This window comes from Perca flavescens, chromosome 20 (assembly GCF_004354835.1).
Source record: "Perca flavescens isolate YP-PL-M2 chromosome 20, PFLA_1.0, whole genome shotgun sequence".
Classification (NCBI taxonomy): Eukaryota; Metazoa; Chordata; class Actinopteri; order Perciformes; family Percidae; genus Perca; species Perca flavescens.
The window spans coordinates 21,955,118-21,975,251 of NC_041350.1; the positions used below are offsets into that span (position 1 = coordinate 21,955,118).

Below are 20,134 nucleotides of genomic sequence, written 5' to 3' on the forward strand. Positions count from 1 at the left end.
GTGTGTATGTGTGTGTGTGTGTGTGTGTGTGTGTGTGTGTTTCTGTGTGTGTTCTGTGTGTGTTCTGTGTGTGTTCTGTGTGTGTTCTGTGTACTTGTGTGCATGGTGGCAAGATTTGGAGGGGTGAGTAAGTGGTGGTTCGGAACACGATGACTCCCCTTACCTTCTCTGTGACGATGGGGCCATGGCGACAGGGGTTTGCGGTTAGAAACCCTAATCTGCTCCTCATATGACCCTCTGATGGACAGGGACAGCAGTCAACACACACACACACACACACACACACACACACACACACACACACACACACACACACACACACACACACACACACACACACACACACACACACACACACACAGCTCTCAGACTAGTTAGTCTAGCTTCGGCTCTCCAGTCTAAACATGCTCTTATATGGATTTCTGTTAAAATCTGAAGATCTCTACTCTTTCTTTCATTATAAACACATCGTCCTGCTGCCTACATGTAACTGCCCAGTGAGCACAAACATGTCTGAAAGAAGACGTCCAGAAGACGTCTTAAGGGGATCGAGAATTAATGTTTTTTTTATGTCTTTATGTCCCCACGACACCATATACTGTGCATCACTGATGAGACATCTTTAAGGTGCTACCTTTGGATGTGCAGACTACATTACCAGGAAGGCCAGAGGTGTTTAAGATCTGAACTCTGGACATCTATAAGAATCTACTAGAAATCTCCTTATAAATAGCTTGGGTCTACATCCATGACTAAAACAGACTAAAAAGTTACCTAAAATATATTTCAACTTTATCGACCTTAATATGTGTGTAGATATGCTGATATTTGAATCATTCCCTAAAAAGCTGCCTGATTGTATTGAATATTAGTCAGCCCTTTATTATTAATAACCTTAATGTTTATCTGAGGATGAGGACATAGATGCAAGGGAAGAAGAACAGGACAAGGCTGATTCCATGTAGTTTGCAGCTTTGATTTGGCCTCTTTTGCATTTTATTTGTTCAATAACCGTGAGAAAGTGATTGTCAAAATCAGTCATGGCGATGTGTTTGTCTACAAACATTACAATGTCATTTCACAACCTGTCATGCCACACCTGCCTACTAAACACTTATCACCATTACATGTAGACTGCACCCCTGATGCTTCCCACGATCAGCTGCTTGTGAGCATATCCATCATTTTGTCAGTTTACTACTTATTTCCACGATTGTTGCACAAGTGTTGGGTTTGAGTGTGTGAGTGAGTCTCTGTATTGCAACTTTTTGAGTGCACATTACTTTGAATGATGTCTGTTAATGTAAAAGCACTGCGGAATCTGGGGAATGCCCAGAACGTTTTGGAACAAGCCATTCAACTCTGACCAGAGGTGGGTCACAGAGACTTGGTCTGGTTCTGGCTCCATGTTGTCTAGTCTTGGTCTACTTCTCTTCCTTTTGGGGCTCCGAGTGTGCCTTCCCTTTTCATTTGTCACATTAGCTGTTTTTGTACTGCTGATAAATCTTTCTCAGATTACACTATTCTGCTTTGCTAATTTTACAGTAGGGCTATCTTTGGTGTGTGTGTTTTTCACATCAGTTTTATGCAGATAAAAAAAGAATATATGTGTATGTTTATGTGTGTGTATGTTTGTGTGTGTGTGTGTGTGTGTGTGTATATATATATATATATATATAGTGGAGGAAATATATTTGATATATATTTTGCATATTTGCCCATATAAGAATAAAAATCTACAATTTTAATCATATGTACATTCTAACAGTGAAAGACAGAATATAAGAAAATTCCAGAAAATCACATCATATGAATTTATTAAAATTGATAACCATCTGATGAGGAAAAACAAGTATTTGACCCCCTACAAACATATATATATATATATTTTGTAGAAAAGCCATATATATATATGGTTTTTATGTATGACAAGGTTGTATATATTTGTGCTTCTTCTTCAGCCACTTTTTGGGATGTTGGCCTCCTCCCTGCAGACAGTCCAAATCATTCAGGTATTGTCGCCTGTATTTTATAGGTCTATATATACCTTGATGTTTCTTCTTCAGCCACTCTTTTGTTGCTTTGGCGGTGTGCTTAGGGTCGTTGTCGTGTGAAACACCCATCCTCGTATCTCACTGAGGGAAGGAGATATGTATATATATATATATATATATGAGTTGATATCTGACCACATCACCTTCTTCCAGGCCTCTTCTGAGTCGTCCAGGTGGTGAATATATATATATACATGTTTCTTCTTGAGCATATATATATATTTATATATGATATATGTGTTACCAACCGTTTTTTTGTAACTGTGGTCCCATGCCTTCAGTTGATTCATCAGTTCCCCCTTGTGGTTTTGGGATGATTCCTCACCGTTCGCATACCCCACGAGGCAAGATCTTGTGTGGAGGCCCAGACCGAGGGAGGTTGGCGGTGGTGTGGTGCTTCTTCCATTTCCTGATAACTGCACCGACAGTTGATCTTTTCTCTCAAGTTGCTTTCCGATTCTCTTGTAGCCCATCCCAGCCTTGTGCAGATCAACAATCTTGTCCCTGATGTCCGTAGAAAGCTCTTTGGTCTTGCCCATGGTGGTGATGTTGGATGCTGGTTGTTTGGGTGTTGACAGGTGTCTTTTATACAGGTAACGAGGTGAGGCAGGTGTATTTGATGTAGATAATTGTGTTGGGGCTGTGTCTTAAAGAAAAGACTAACTGGCTTGTAGGAGTATTTTTCCTCATCAGATGGTTATATATGATGTGATTTTCTATGTCTTTCACTTTTAGAATGTACATATGATTAAAATTGTAGATTTTTGCATAAGTGGGCAAACCTATGTACTGTATATATATATATATATATATATATATATATATATATATATATATATATATATATATATATATATATATATATATGTATATATATATATATATATATATATATATATATATATATATATATATGTATATGTGTATATATATATATGTATATATATGTATATGTGTATATATATATATATATGTATGTATATATATATATATATATATATATATATATATATATATATATATATATATATATATATATATATATATATGTATGTATATATATATATATATATATATATATATATATATATATATATATATATATATATATATATATATATATATATATATATATATATATATATATATATATATATATATATATAATATATATATAATATGAATCTGGTTCTGCTGCATCAATTTTGATCTTTTATTCCCTAAACTGTCCATTGTGAGTGTTATAGGAGTGCCAAACTAAATTGTTGGAGTACTCTTTTAAAGGATGAGGGAAATCAGTGGCAAAAAAACTAATTTGAAGATCCAGAACGGAACAGGTTTATAAAAGTGTACATGATTGATAACCCAGCTGATCTGTGACTGATCTGTTAAAATGGACTATTAAGAATTTCAATAGCAGCTTATCAGTTTCATTGCTCTGATTAATTATTTGGCTCATTTCGAGCCCCGCTGCTCCAAACACAGAACCTTTTTGTCTCTACTTTATTTCCTAAGGTTAGTTTAGGATTTTGGATGTGTGCGCATTCAGCTGTCTGTTTTTTTGTTGGAAGTTGTTGTTGTAAGCTGGTTGCATTGTAGGAGGTAGCAGGAATAAACTGTTTACTGGCTGAATCCAGGTCAGCTGCCTTTGCACATTACATTTGATTTATTTTGTGTGTCCTTTGTCTTCTGTGCCAGCGTGCGTGTGTCTCCATGTGCATCAACAGAACCCAGCCAAAAGCATGACATCACCCAAAATCTGCTTTTTAAATTAGTTGCAATGCAGAGGCTGGGTCATATTGAGCTCCAGGCAAGGCAGGATGGAGAAATGGAGGTGTGTGTGTGTGTGTGTGTGTGTGTGTGTGTGTGTGTGTGTGTGTGTGTGTGTGTGTGTGTGTGCTTATGCATGCTTGAGATAATGTGCATGTTTGTATCTCAGAGTGTAGTGCAGAGGTGTATTTGATTGTTTGTATCTGCAATTTTGTGTGTACACTCTTTGCTATATGTGTGCATGTGTGCAGAAATATGTATGTGAGTGCGTAGTGCAGGTTTGAATGTTTTTAAGGCAGATGCCAGCTTTCATCATCGTCTCATGTGGCCTACAGTGTTGTATATTTACGGCATGTTTCTTCTGCCCTCTGCAGTGGAACAGCAGGGTGTGTGTGTGTGTGTGTGTGTGTGTGTGTGTGTGTGTGTGTGTGTGTGTGTGTGTGTGTGTGTGTGTGTGTGTGTGTGTGTGTGTGTGTGTGACAACAAATCTCCCCTTTTATGAAAATCAAGTCTTCATTAACTCAACAATGACAAATATTTTCCTCATAAGGACGAGATTGGGGTAATGTGTAATAGTAATACTGTATAATAGCTCCATGTGAAGTGTCAGGTTACAATGGCCCCTCTGTACACCTGCATGAATATGATTGGACGTTACTAGTCAGCGGTTAGCCAAACAGCTAAATAACTGCGTATGAATGAAGCAGCTGATGCCAGTCAGCTAATGCAGGCACAATTTCCTTAACTAGCGCTATTAATGAAGAGATGCAACTAAGGATTATATTTTCAATTAATTGAATCATTTTTGTATAATAATGTCAGAAAATGGTGAACAATTGCCCGTTATAGTTTACCACAGCCCAATGGGATGTGTTCAGATAGCTTGTTTTGTTCTACCAATAGTTTAAAACTCCCAAAACATTCAGCTTACTGTGATGTATAACAAAGAAAAGCATCAAATTATTATACAAGCTGCCAATTGCCATTTTTACTTTACCAAATATCTTCCTATAATTTTAACCAAATAATTGTTGCAGCTCTAAATTGATGTCTTAAAGTGCTCATATTATTCTTTTTGGCTTTTCCCCTTTCCTTTATAGTGTTATATATCCTTTTGTGCATTTATAGGTTTACAAAGTGAAAAATTCCAAAGTCCACCCCAAAGGGACTTACCATATCAACAGAAAACACTGTTCACAAACTTCTCCAAACTTCAGAGACAAACGTGGTTCACTTTGTTACACAGGTTATAATGCTCGCCTAGCTGCTAGTGTGGCACTTCCTCATACTCTGCAACTGACTAGCTAGCAGTACTTACTGCGCATGTGTGACTCCCAACAAAGATGGTACAGAAGTGAGATGTCTCACTCTGTAGCTAAAACAGAGAGCTTAACACACTGGGTGAAAAGAGGAGCTGCAGCAGTGTGCAATACAAAAAAATATGGTGTTTTCTGAAAATTAAACCACATAAACCTATTCTGGTACAACCTCTAAATACAATTATGAACCTGAAAATTAACATAATATGAGCACTTCAAGGATCATGTACTGCAAGACCTTCTCTAAATTATAGGAAAATACCCTGTTGTTGTCTCTCTGCTAATGGTTTCCCCCACATAGATAGCAATGCTAATCATGGTCAACATTAGTTAAACACTAAAATAAAAAATAGTCAGGATTATTGGAGCTAGGGCGGCACGATAACTTGATGTTATCATTTATCCACGTACAGTGGAATCTACTTCACACATCTTTTTAGTTTGGTCTGTATACTGTAACATTTGTAATGCCCTGGTTGTTCAGTTTTACGCTATTTTCATCTGTTCTGCCTATAGAAGCAGAAATGCCTTCACTGCTGCATTGACCTACAAAGACCATTCAACTTTGTTGCCTCGTTGGGAAAAGTGATAGAAAACAGATTAATCAATTTCTGTCATAACATTAAGATCAATACCAACTATACAAACATAAATCAGTACTCTCTTTGTCCCGTGTTCCCTCTCCCTGTTTGCATGAAAAATTCCTCTACAGTGATTTTATAAAACTGCCCTATAGGCCTGGACCTGCCTGCATTCAGCTTAGTCCTGTTCAGCCCTGACGTGTGTGTGTGTGTGTGTGTGTGTGTGTGTGTGTGTGTGTGTGTGTGTGTGTGTGTGTGTGTGTGTGTGTGTGTGTGTGTGTGTGTGTGTGTGTGTGTGTGTGTGTGTGTGTGTGTGTGTGTGTGTGTGTGTGTGTGTGTGTGTGTGTGTGTGTGTGTGTGTGTGTGTGTGTGTGTGTGTGGTCTTACGATTCAATTCAATTACGATTATCCTGTCAACAAGTCAAATTGATTCAATATCCCGATGTGTCCCAATGCATCACGATGCGTCCCCTCCTCAATATTATTATTTATTGCTACACATGGTTTTCATCAACACATTCAAGCAGTCTGTACTTGTACAGTATATGAACTCCCCTTTGTATTGTATCTGCTTTAAAAAAAACACTTTCTGAATGTAGCGGAGTCGAAACACAGCAGACAAAAGGCAAAAACACAAAAAAGCATCGCCTGAAAAATCAACAAGTAACATCAGTAGGCTATAATAGATTCTGGTCTGTCACTGCATCGATGCAGAATTGTCTAGGTCCGCATCGCGATGCATCGATGCAATGATTAATTTCAACACCCCTAGTGTGTGTGTCTCCAGAGTGCAGTCATTTGTGCTCTCAGCAGCCTCTGTCTCATCCAAACAACTGGCAGAGATAATGGGAGAAACACACACACTCACACACACACACACACACACACAAACACACAAACCCTCATGCCTCTACATATTTGGTCTTAAAGGTTTGATAACAAACATATGCTTTTTACATTTTAGGGATATTCCTCATCCATTGTTAAGAATGGTTATTTTATGCATACGGTTTGTAAAATCCAAACAAACATATTTAATATTTCTTGCTTGAGGGCTTATGAACACAGACACCTTAACTGTCCCTTGATCCTTAATTGCGTCAGATATCCCCCTGATTGTTCTCCTGCCTGTGTTTAGGTCCGTGTACAGATGTCTGGTTTGCAAAGCAGCTCCCTGTTTATCTCTGTGAGGGACCAGGCGGGGCTTTTTTTTGTAATCCAGGCCCCCAAAACTCCAGCTCTCCTCCTCAAGAAAGAAAGTAAGGATAAAAAAGAAAAGAAGATTGGGAGGAGATGATAGTAGTATTCAAAAGTGTTGTGAAGACGTGGTTTGTTTAAATTCCCTGCTGTAATTTTAAGTATTTTTCTCTTGAGCTGAGTAACTTTAGGATCCTTTTTTTTTTTTTCACCTGCAGTAAGTAAAACAATTCTGTCTCTTCTTTCCATTTTGGACGGTCTGATTGCCAGACAAGCCATCTTACCCCCTTGTTTCCTAGCCTGACTTTCTCTGCAGCAGAAAATGATGGTAATTGTGAAAGCGTGACCGTGTCGTACGAGGACAGAGCTGTCAGCCAGAGTGTCTTTCCAGACAGTTGATTGATGCTCAGCTGATGAGCCAACTCAAAATAACTGTGTGTTTGTGCGTCTGTGTGTATGTGGGTGATCAAGGCTGTGTTAGCCTTATAAGGCCAAGCTTTTTTATCCAGGAAACATTTAAGGATAAGAAAAGATGTGAGTCACTGATTTCCTCATCTGCTAGGAAGCACAAAAAACATCCTCTTCTCTGCCCTCCACTCCTTCCCTTAGGGGATATATACTGTGTCTGTGTGACCTGTAGTCCTTTGGGTTTGGGTTTTGTTCCTAATGAGGTGGTGAGCTATTTCACACAGCCCTGTGTGCTGGAGGAACTGCTGGAATAGCATTTGGAGTTGTAGAACTCTTGTGCCATCTCAGCCTATAAAGTGTGTGTGTGTGTGTGTGTGTGTGTGTGTGTGTGTGTGTGTGTGTGTGTGTGTGTGTGTGTGTGTGTGTGTGTGTGTGTGTGTGTGTGTGTGTGTGTGTGTGTGTGTGTGTGTGTGTGTGTGTGTGTGTGTGTGTGTGTGTGTGTGTGTGTGTGTGCGTGTGTGTGTACAGAGTAAATAATTCATATGAGGATTACAGAAAGAAGCAGAGAAGTGGGTCAGAACTGCAGTTAGTTTGTTGGACATTTCTTAAGATCAGAGTGTGGGAGAGGGGAAAGTGAGAGAAAGAATAACAAGTAAAGGCAGAAAGGATAGATGGATGGAAGAAAGGAAGCTGTCTTTTTACACACTTATAATAATAATATTTTAAAATAATATAAAAACTGCACATTGTAGTACAGAGTTTGCATGTGTTTATACGCATTTCCTTATAAGTATGTGTGTTTCTCAGAGCAGAGTCATGTTGCACAAAGCCCAGTAATCCTACTTTTGTTACTACTTTTGTCCCTCACTGTAGGGCAGAAGTCAATACCCACAGAGCCACTAGTTTAGTTTCTCCCTTGGTTCTGTTTAGTATTTGCATGGCATATCGGAGCTATCTGTTCTCTGTGTGCAATCTCAGTAGCAACATTGAGGTGGTGCATCAAGCTGTGTGTGTGTTTGTGTGCGAGTGGGCTAGTATAGACCTGTCCTCTCTTCCTGGGGGTATGTTTGGGGTTCCTATTTTGGCTTTTTTCTTCACAAAGACCCACTTACCCTCTGAGGCCCCCCACGCACTCACACACAGCAAAACAACAAAGCACACAACCTCTTTTTGTGCACATTTGCTCATGTACACACACACACACACACACACACACACACACACACACACACACACACACACACACACACACACACACACACACACACACACACACACACATGCTCAAGGCTGGAGTGGAGGTTGTGACAGAAATGGCCTCTGGTGATTTAGTGTTTCCTGGTGAAGGTCACATTGAAGGAAAGATTTTTTTTTTTTGATTGGAGGAGAAAGAAGGGAGGGAGGGACGGAGGGGAAAAGAAGGGAGAGAATGAGAGGATGGGAAGGAGAGACGGAAAAGATTGTCACAAATAACCTCCGGGAACACGATCTGCCTCCTCTACTCTCTTCTCGTTCTGCTTTTGAATCCATCCAGAAAGACAGAGCAATAAAAGAAACAGGAAGTGGAGGATGCAAAGGATAAAGGGGACGGATTCCGCTGCAACTTGCATTTTGGTGCCTTTTGTCAAAACTTCACATAAAGCTAAGACATAACCTTCACTGTACTCAGTCAATCTGATATAAATCTGTATCTTCATTTAGAAATTAAATAAACATATTGCGATATGAAGTTAATAGGTTTAGGGTTATAATAGTTAACAAACATTATTTTTTTTGTCAGATTTCTTAAAAAATAAACCCACATTTTTCATGTCTAAAGACACTCCCGTTTTCAGCTTTAAGCTTTGGCTTGTTGATATTAAACTGAACGCTGATACCTCCACGCATTCTCAGCTAATTTGCCCATAAAATATCCAGAAAAAAACACTACTGCCACTAAATCACAGCAAGGCTTGAAAAGACACCATAGAATGTGTTTGTGTGCGTGTGTGCACTAGTGAATCATCTTTTTCTGTAATATGTGTCAGTGTGGCATGTGCAGGCATTCGTGAGTGGGTGTATGCGCATGCACGTGTGTGGAGGTTGTTCAGTGTTAGCAACACCAGTGGCGTTTGTTTACATGCTCCATATCACTTTGGGAAGCTGTCGTTTACAAAGATATACACACAGTTATTAAGCAGCAAAGAGGAAGAAGTGTGAGTAGACACATTTGTGTGCATGTTGTGTGGGTGTGTGCAATTACTATCCTATAATAGTCTATTTCTAACTGTCTGTCCAGATTTCAAGTGCAGCTTACCAGGAAGTGTAATTTCCTGCTCGAGACACTGATTCCGCAGCATCCAGCTGTTGTGTTTGTGTGGAGAGAAAGGAGAGAGAAAGCGAGACAGAAAGATGAGGTGACCGCCTGTTTTTTTCCATATAGCTCTTTAATAGTTGTTTTTCCAGGTGCCACAAACCCCCATCCCCACCTTGCCAACCGCTCTCCCCCACCCACAAGCCCACCAATCATTCCTCCCCCCCTCTTCCCAGTTGCTCTTTTTCACACTTTTAAAGTAGGAAACTCCGGCTCCATAATTCCCCCGAGAACCCACAACAGATCATATGTCCGCACTCTCAGTCTAAGTTGTAATAACCTCTCAGTGTTGTTCTTTCTTCCCGTGGTTATTCTGAAAATCCTGCATCCCTCAGGTATGCAGTTCTGAACTTATATAAACTATGAGCTGTGTGCCTATGTTGGCAGGGTTTTCATAATGCTTGAACAATTCTTAAAATCTATTATTTGAGCACAGTACAAGACCTTGGCTTCTCCAGATTTTACTTTTCTGTTTTCTTTTAGAAATTAAAATTTGTACATTAAAGAAGTCTTTCATACCCTGACAGTTTCTGTAAATGCAAAGTATGTTTGTGTAGTTGAGATTAAGCCTGAGGTTAGATTGCATGTGTGTGGTTGTGGCTATAGTGGTGCTGTCTCACCGCTGTATTACAGTTAAAGTATAAGTGTATATACAGTACATATGGGCATGCATGTGTAGGAGGGCACAGTTTCTCTGAGGAATGCATTGCTCCTGTGGAGGGGGAGGGAAAACAGAGGGAGAAGGAGAAAAATAAGTTGGTGCAATTGAAGACTGAAACCAAAAGTAATTGAAAGAGGGGGAGAGAGAATGACAGAAAGACATAAAAGAGAGGGTGAGAGTGATTCAAGGTTTACTGCACAATGTGTTTACCTAGTCGGGCTCTGTTAGTTCCTGGTATGTGGCATGTTACTGGTATTTATATACTGCTTGACTTCCTTTACTGTACAAAGCTGCCTCTGATTTAAAGGTGTCATTTAAAAAAAGCTTGAAATCCCAAGCTAAAAATGATCAAAATTGAAGTTTGTGTTTGAGACAGCGCTTTTTGTTTCTTCTAAAGCACTGGAAGTTGAATAGAATGACACCGAATAGAATAAAACATAATGGACCAGAAAAACACATCTTTTTTAAACTTAATATAGAATTTGCGCTGGAGCAAAAAAAAACAGTAATGGAAAGCAACAGGTGTTTTCTCCTTCCTACACACCGGCCTCTCTTTTACTGAGTCGTGATTTCTCAGCGGAGTCGGAGACAACTCTGTAGCTCGGCTGTGATGTGAGAGGGAGTGACATCTTTTTTTCTACTTTGCCTTGTTTAACCTTCCACACTTCTGCATCTTCCTTCCTCCCCTCATTTTGATCTGTATGAATGAATGAATGAATGAATGAATGAATATGTTTTTATTATTGTGTCATGCATACAATAAAATATGCCCAGCCCATATGGGCTTACAAGACACCATTACCTAGGACAAAGTACCAGATGCCAAAGTAACCACATACCCTAAACAAATAAACCTTCTAGTCTTTTTTCTTTTGCCAAACCTTAGAAACAAAAGTCGCCAACTTATAAATATTCAATTAAAACAACCACTCCAATTGGTCATCATTTGTGCACCGGAACATTTCAGGATTTTGGACAGACATTTCATGTAAGATCGATGTTCTTCATAATAAGCTCATCATAATACGGACAATACAAAAGAAAATGTGATTCGTTGTCAACTTCTCCTTGTTCACATAGTTCGCGCAACCTTTTATCTTCTTGGATGTTTTTGAATCCACCCATTTCAAGGGCAAGGGGAAGGATTCCTGTTCTCAACTGAGCCACCAATGATCTCTGACTTCTCCACATGTATGTGTATTTGAGGTTGATGTTTTTTGATGATTAAGCCCTCTTTTCAGCGGCAATCTTGATGATAGCTAAAAGGAGAGTGTCTCATGTGCTCATACACAACTCCATAAATGCACAAACATGCACTCGTATGCACTCACGTTCACAATTATCCACTTCTTGATAACTGTCTTAATGATTAACTTTCTCTTCCTGTGTGTTTCTTTCTACTCTTTTGCACTCTCTCTCTTCACCCCCCCCCCCCACTTCTCTGCTGACTCACAGGTGGTGTCCTCCGGTCAGAAACACACACTCTCTGTGACACATGGCCAACAGCGGGAGACGGAAGGGGCGAGAGTGAGTACGGGACTGACAGATCCAGAAAGGCACGCACAGAAAGAAAAGAGGCAGTCGGCCATCTGTGGTCGGTCCCCTGCTACTCTGCAGCTGCGTTGGAGTCAGCGAACAGTTCTCCGCTGCTCCGTCAGCAGTTCAGAAACTATAGAGTGAGATAAAGTGATTCTTCCTACATCTCCTAGCTCAGGGGGATGAGCCTTGGATGGGGCAATGTTAAGGCCTCGCTGGCCTCTGATTAGGCCCGTGGGGCTGCTTCTTTGGAGAGATGGGTGATACCCCAGCTGGATCTTTCGTTGCCGCCATCCTCCACAGCTGTCATTAGTGGCTAATGAGCTGCTGCTGGAGAGGAAACGAAGAAGGTTGCCTGTGGAGAGAGGAGGAACCTTACAGCTGTTATTAAGAGGCCCAAAGCTCTCAGACGAGGAATTCTGCCTTCTCTATTCCTCTGGAAGAGGAGTGAAACCCTTTTAAAACTCTTTCAGGTGCAAGCATGAAAGGATATTACCTTTTGGAAGTCGTGTTTGTAGACATTTCTTTTCCGTTGTTAATTGGCATTTTTTTGTTTTAATTACTGTAGTGGCATGTCTCTGAAAACTGTCACCATGCGGTTGAAAGACGCATTTTTTCAGCTACTTTTTCTCTCTCTCAACTGAAGGAGTTTTAACATAACATTCTAATCCATCCATTTTTTTATGTTAAAGCTGTATTGTTTTTGTTTTACACTTGGATATTATTTTGCCCCTTCTATGCCCTGAAGGACATTGGTAACCATGGCAGCAGCCTATCGTGTAGTGGTGAGCAGTGTGAGCTGCTACAACAGTGTGGTAGTGGACCGGCGCACTCACTCCCATGCTGTGCACTACTGCTCAGGGCCATGTGGGGCGCTGTCCCAGGGACTAGACTGTACTGTCGCTCACCGCGGCACCTGTTCCGAGCTGCTAGCTGCTGAAGCTGCATACAGTGACCCAAACAGCTCACTCATACACTCCCATAACATCACCACTCAACAACTTTCCAACCATGGTAAAATGACAGTTACCATGGATGCTAGTTATAATGGTGGTATAGAGAGGGCGGACAGCAGTGGCAATTTGTCTTTAGGGGAGGACAGCCCCACATGGCGCGGTAAAAAGGCCCCCAGTGGCGGAGGATCAAGTGGGAACCTGAGCTCCTCTAGCAGTCTGAAGGACATCACCGAAGAGGCCATCAACCTGGCCAGCGGTAAGCTCAAAGAGTTTTCTTTTGACAAGCTCCGCCTCTCTTCCTCCAGCCACGTCACCTTCCGAAAAGGTCGTAAAGTCCGTCCTGACTCTCTCAGCCGCCGCTCCACCGACCTGGAGATCATCTACGGCCACTTCAGCTCCAACATCACCACAAACGGAACTGCTAATGGCATGACAAATGGCACGGGTACATCCAATGATGAGAACCTGCCACCATTTGTGCCAGGGAAGGTAGCAGGCCTGGAGGAGACAAAGGTAAAGGGCAGCACAGCCATCTTGTCGGCCATCACCAAAGTGAGTGGTGGATCAACAAGCAGCCTATCGAGTATTGGGTCTTTGGACCAAAGTCTGAACACAGTGGCCTCCCTGTACCGCAACACCCTGGGAGAGGAGAACCTGATTGCCCGTCTGCTGGAGAAGACAAGAGCGGAGGCGGGCACTGGTGGAGCAGGCGGGGAGGACATCCGTGCCTGCCTTGACATCCTGCTCAAATGTTCTGAAGACTTAAAGAAATGCACCGACATCATTAAGCAGTGCATCAGACACAAAGCTGGTGGAGGGCCAGAGGACGGAGGAGCCAGTCCTGAAAGTGTATATCGGGCTGTGATGACCCGACTCAGCTCCTATTTGAAGAGATTACCTCTGGAGCTGGAGGGAATTGGAAGTTTGGGAGGCAGTGGGCAGGGGGGTCAGGGTGCGCATGGAAGCGGGCACAGCGATCTGGCTGAGCTGGTCAACACTCTTCACTCCATCCAGCAAGGACCGTACTCTCCAATATTTGGCAATGAGCAACCTCCTCGCTATGAGGATGTGGTGTTGTCACCTCCCATCCCAAAGACTGTTCCTCATTCTGCATTGTCTACTCCATCCTCTGTTTCATCTTCCTCCTCATCTTCTTTGAAATCAGAATCCATCCATAACAAACCAGTCCAAAGTTCCCCTTCCAGAACCACTCTACTTACCAATGGACTAAAACATCCACATCCTTCTTCTATCACACAACACACACTCTCCCCCCCATCTATGGCATGCACTCCATCCAGCTCCACTCCAACACACTCTCCTTCCCCTCTTTGTATCTCCCCGACCCCACCTTATACACACACTCCACCAGCATCCCCCATGGAAGCTCTTTATATTGAGGAGGAGGAAGCAGATGTGGGAAAGACATCGGAACTAATCCCGCAACAGACTCACACTCCAACCAGAGGGGTGAACACAACCCAGAACAATAATGGGATAACATTGGGTCAACACATGCACCTGTCCCATCCACACACACTCCATAACTCTTCAAATACATTGCCGGCCAGCGCTGGCTACAGCCCTACTTGGCCTTCTTCTGCCTCACTAACAGTCTCAGCACCCAAAGCTGCCGCGCACAGGAATGATGACATTGACAAGCTGCTGATGGACTTGGAGAATCTGTCTCAGAGTATGAGCCACCCCAAAAACACTGAACCTCCTCTTCCAGCCAAAACCAGGAAGAGAGAAGGAATCACTTCCAGTGAGGCCCTTACTAAAATGGCCCAGTCCCAAGTCCAGAAGCCAGCCAACCACCTAGCCATGAATGGCCCTACCTCCAGGACTCCCCAGAGTCTCACTCCTCCCCAGGGAGAGAACAGTGAAGCTGTGGTGGGAGAGGAGGAGGATGGGGCACTGCTGCTGAGGATCCTGGAGAGCATTGAGAGTTTTGCCCAGGAGCTGGTGGATTCTGGGGCTGGGAGCACAGGAAGTGCTGAGAGGAAGAGTGGAAAGGAGCGGGAGGTGATGAGACTCCTGCAGGATACACTGGCCAGCACTGGTAGGGCTGATACCCCTCTGGAGTGCACAAGCCCACCAGCTGCTCCCACTGCTCCATCTATGCACACAAATACAGCTGCACAAATCCCAGCTATACCGCCAAAACATTACCTGGCAAATGCACCGGCAGTTTCACCTGCACCGACGTCTATAACTGCAGTATCTGAAACTGCATGCAATGCTACATCCGAAGCCGCACCTAAATCTACACCTGAAGCTGCCCCTAAACCTCTGCCTACACCCATACCTGAGCCTATTACTGAGGCTACAGATAAAGTTCCAGATGCCTCTACAGGTGACACCGATCCTACAACAATCCCTGCTCATTCAGCTGAACCTACACCTGTGGCTGCACCTGAAGCTCTAGCCCCTGTAGCCATCCCAATTGTGGAAACCACAAGAGATGCCTCCGTTGCTGTGGGCGACCCTGCTGCTGTGAGAGACACTGGTTCAACCCTCCTCATCCAGCAGACTCCAGAGGTGATCAGAGTAAGTCAAAGGCACACCTTCAAATTAAAACTACTGACAAATGCACAAGCTTATGGAAAGCCAGAGTGAAACTGAACATCACTGAACATTACAGTTTCACACTATAACCGTTTTATCAACACAACACATGAGACTTTAGTGTGCACATTTAAATTTACATTTAAAACTCATCTATGAAATGGGGCATAGGAATTTCAGGGATGTTAATCATGTATTGTCAGCAAACTGCAAATCTCAGGCCTGAATTATTATTCTTTGTGTCTGTTGAAAAAAAAAATCATTATTGAGTCCAACTTTCTTTTATAGCACCATACAAATTTATTGCAAATCAGTGTCTTAGTTAAAGCAGATATCTGCAGAGGTGGGACACTTTTTCTTTATTCAAGTCCCATTTTGTCATTTTGGAGGATATTTGCATGCTGTGTAGCTTTAAATTAACTACTCACATTCACTGTAGTAGTAATAAACTGATCATATTAATCAAGAGTTTGGATCATAATACATAGCAACATCATCTAAATATGTATTTCAAATGTTACTGTTGCCATGGTGTGAGAAGCAAATAGACAGGCAGTCTGCTGACTAAGTGACGGCACACAGGAACCAAGAAACAGAGTGATTGACAGAGAATAAACCATTTGAAAGAAAGCTTCTCTTGCTTTCAATACATTCAATACAGTCATATTAAACACCCAGGCAAGGATTTTATCGCTGTGACAAAACGGGGTCGATGCCACTGTAATTGATGGGCCGTGATGAATAGTATTCATTAGCTGCGATGAACACTCCGATACTATCTGGGCTTGAATAGAAAAGCTGGTGCTTTGAATCATGGAACCGAACAGCTCATTGTGTTAGGAGTGGCTCTCTGTTGACTTTTCGTGTGTGTGTGTGTGTGTGTGTGTGTGTGTGTGTGTGTGTGTGTGTGTGTGTGTGTGTGTGTGTGTGTGTGTGTGTGTGTGTGTGTGTGTGTGTGTGTGTGTGTGTGTGTGTGTGTGTGTGTGTGTGTGTGTGTGTGTGTGTGTGTGTGCGTTGGCTCTCCTTTCCACCCTGGGGAATATTTTAAGGTAATTTAGGGTTGTGCTCGAGGGAGGGAGCGGCTAAGTCAATTGGAGCGTGTGTGTGTGTGAATTAGTGTGCATAACACACTGACAAAGTTGTGAATAAACTTAGAAAGGGGGGTTACCTCAGCTTGTCTCTGTTGTGGGTGTTCAACAGCACATTGTGGATTTAGGTAATTATCTGTGACAAACACATTTACACTGACACAGAGCATCAAATCATTACTGTCTCACTTACTTTTTTTTTTCTCCTTTGCTAATTTGCAATTTTTTGCTCTTCCATCATCTCTCTCCTCACCAGCCTCCCACTGCTGTTTGTGTGTGTTTATTCACTTAGCTGTGTAACCTTATGCCCTGCTGATATGTAGGCCACCTATTTATGAGGTTACCATGGCAGCTGCCACAGTCAGAACAGATCAGCCAGCAACTGAACACATCATTACGCAATCTTAGTCCTCCTCCGTCCTCTGCTGCCTATCCATCCCTACTTCCTCTCTTTTTTTGTTTTTTTGCTTCTCTGCTTTTTTGTTATTTATTGTCACCCTTGCATCTATCATGTTTTCTCTCTACGCTTTTCTCTCTTTCCTGCATCTCTGTTCCTTTTGTTTTTCCTCTTAGTGTCCTTTACTTCACCTGCAGTTCAAGGAGTCAGCCTACGTTGACCACCATTTCTTTTCCCGCCCTGTGATTGGCCGCTGTGTTATTTTGGGAGCGTTGAATAACAGTTGTTGCTGTGTGGAGGGTAGAGCAACCCAATGAAAGGTGCTGATTGGAGCACAGCAGGAGGGGGGGAGAAGGGTGGGGTAGAGTGTGGGGGGCATCTGTTGGCACACTGAGTGTTAACGGTATCCCCTCCACCCCTGGCAGAGCTAGGTGTGAGGGAGACCTAAATCTGTCCACCCCTCTGTACTATGGCATCCTGCTAACAGACTCACTGTCGCCACAGTGTAAATGGACCTGTGTGTGTGTGTGTGTGTGAGATGGTGTGCATGTTTGTTTGTGTGTTGTGTGTGCATCCAGGCTTTCTTATATGTCCAGGTGTTCATGTTCATGTGTGTGCATTTACATATGTGTTCATGCATGTGTATATGCATACAAGTGTATTCAGATGATTCCCATTTGAATGAATGTGTGCTTGACCAAGTGTGTGTGTGTGTGTGTGTGTGTGTGTGTGTGTGTGTGTGTGTTGGCCTGGGGGTAAGTTGACCCATTGCTACTGTGGGTCACAGCTGAGTTTGGGAATAGCTCTCTGACACCCAATACCTACTCTGGCACTCTGGGAATTATGCTAATATTCCTCAACGCCAACCCCGCCTCCTGCCTCAGTTGCCCATTAAACTGCCAATCAAACGATGAACAAGCCAAGCCCCCCTCACACACAAGTGAGAAAATGCCCTTGCATTCTCATGCACAACTACTTACACACTACACAGTGGAGATTTGTAGCTGTGTTTCCCTTGGCATTGCCATGGCTTTGATGGGGAGCTCTGCTAAGCCCTTTGGGATGACATTGGCCACAGGCGGTAGCATCTTCATCTCTGTGCGTGCGTGCGTGTGTTTATTGTTGATTCTGCTGCTGACAGACTAATACAGGGCTTTCTCCACCTGTCAGAACACACCCATTAATCTCCATGGTGACGAGGAAGCCATCTTATATAAATCAGAGGCAAGGCCACAACAGTCAAACTCCGAGCGGGGAGACGTGGCAGCAGTGATGCTTGGAGTAGAGTCAACTTAATCTGCTAGTGGTACTTGAGTTCAATGGCCTTCCGGTGGCAGTTGGTCTGTCTTTCTCTTTCCCTCTGTTTTTGGCAAATATAAGAAGTGATATTTGAGATCACATTTCCCTGCACCTGCATCGGACCTGTATATTTTTGTTTCAGTGGGGTTGTAACAATACAACCAATGGTGACATGATTTACAGACACACGTACACTCCTGGCTGCATCCAGAGCTGCCATTCTGATGGCTTAATTAACCCTCTGCTGATTTGAGTGTTTTTGCCAACTGCTGTGGATGTGTTGCCAGGCTAGAATAGTGCCGGTCAGTTACAGCTTGAGTTAGGATGTGCTGAAGAGTCTCCCCCTAACTGCTAACAAGCCCATTGCCAAATTGAAATCTGTCAGTGGAATTAATTTTCCTTTAGTAGAGGCAGACTTTTTTGTAAAAACAAATAAGCAACATACAGTTTTGTCTCCTAGTAAGACTGCAACACACAAAGTAACTTTTCTCGAGTCCTTATGAGCCCCATTGAAACTCGGCAAACCTCAAAACCAGAAAGAAATTACAGCCAACCCAGAAACAAGGTGAAATAGAAAGTCCGCATCTGTGCTTTGTACTCTGCCTGGTCAGAGAAGATATACAATTTACTTAATGAAAGTAGAATTAGTTTGTCGAGAAACCTGTTTCATAGTCATACAGTTCTCTTATTTTCTCATGCAATCTTCCTCTTACGTGGGTCAGTGCCTTCATTAAAGTGTTTAGGAGATAAATGCTGCTAAAGGGCAATTCGGCATATCTCAGCTTGTTGTCGAGGAAGGGAAGAGCTGAGGAAAGGAACTGTTGACCTTTTAGACAGAAACCTGTTATTTTTTGGCACAGGGACCCTTGAATAAAAGATAGGGGCGATAAAGAAAATTGTGGCAATAGAAAGGAAATAACAGGAAGACAGGAAAGCTAAATGAATGAATGTCTGTGTGAGACCGCAGGAGGGAGAGGTTTTTTTGTCATCTGAGAAGTTGGCTTTGAGAAAAGAGGAATTCATAGGGAGTTAGAGAAGAAGAGGAACAGGCTTAGAAAAAGAACGGAGATGAGAGGGAGACTTGTGGTGCTGGGAGAGGGGGATGGAGTTAGTGAGGGGGGATGGGGGCCTGCAGCGTACAGTTGTTGACTTTGGGTCGGTGGAGGATGACATCATTCCTCGGCTGCTTCCACAGGAAATAAGGTCACAGTGGGAACCTCCGCCAAGCGGGGAAAAACGCCTGTTTCAACCTAGGTGCACGAGCACACAGATGAATGCATTAATTTACACACACACACACACACACACACACACACACACACACACACACACACACACACACACACACACACACACACACACACACACAAAATGCAATCCCGGACGGGGGGCCTTGGTTGCTGTGTGAGAGGACTTTTCCAATACAGTTCATACCATCCAAGGTTAGCCTGGACAATGGAATATTCACCACCCAGCCCTTTGACACACACACACACACACACACACACACACACACACTGAGAAGTGGTGGAGTTCATTAACTTTACACGTTTGGCAGGGAGATGTTTGCACACACATAGACACACACGGACGGACACATGGACACACACACACACACACACACACACACACACACACACACACACACACACACACACACACACACACACACACACACACACACGGCACTTTAAAGCAAATGACATCATTATTCACCACTCCCGGTGCAGGCTGGGATAGCATCCAACTGCTGTTCCCATTGCAGTGTGCTTTGTTGGAGTGTGTACACTTGCACAGATGCTTGTATGTGCACACACACATGCAAGCCTGCATGTCACTTTTACATCTGAAAAGTTTTTAGCTCAGTGGGAAGTATTGCTGCTGAATTCTTTGAGCATCCCTCTGTGTCACCATGGAAACCACCACAACATGTTTGTAAGCAGTAGG

At 42.7% G+C, this 20,134-nt stretch overlaps 1 protein-coding gene across 1 annotated transcript in view; it reads left to right on the forward strand.

Annotated features, from left to right (window-relative positions):
* The window catches only part of ppp2r3a (protein phosphatase 2, regulatory subunit B'', alpha), a 61,573-nt gene that overhangs the window by 22,104 nt on the left and 19,335 nt on the right, over nt 1–20,134 (forward strand). The window contains exon 2 of the mRNA XM_028565650.1: nt 11,799–15,385. Within this exon, the coding sequence (XP_028421451.1) occupies nt 12,641–15,385 (2,745 nt within the window). The 5' untranslated portion in view covers nt 11,799–12,640. The remainder of the gene's footprint in view (nt 1–11,798; nt 15,386–20,134) is intronic.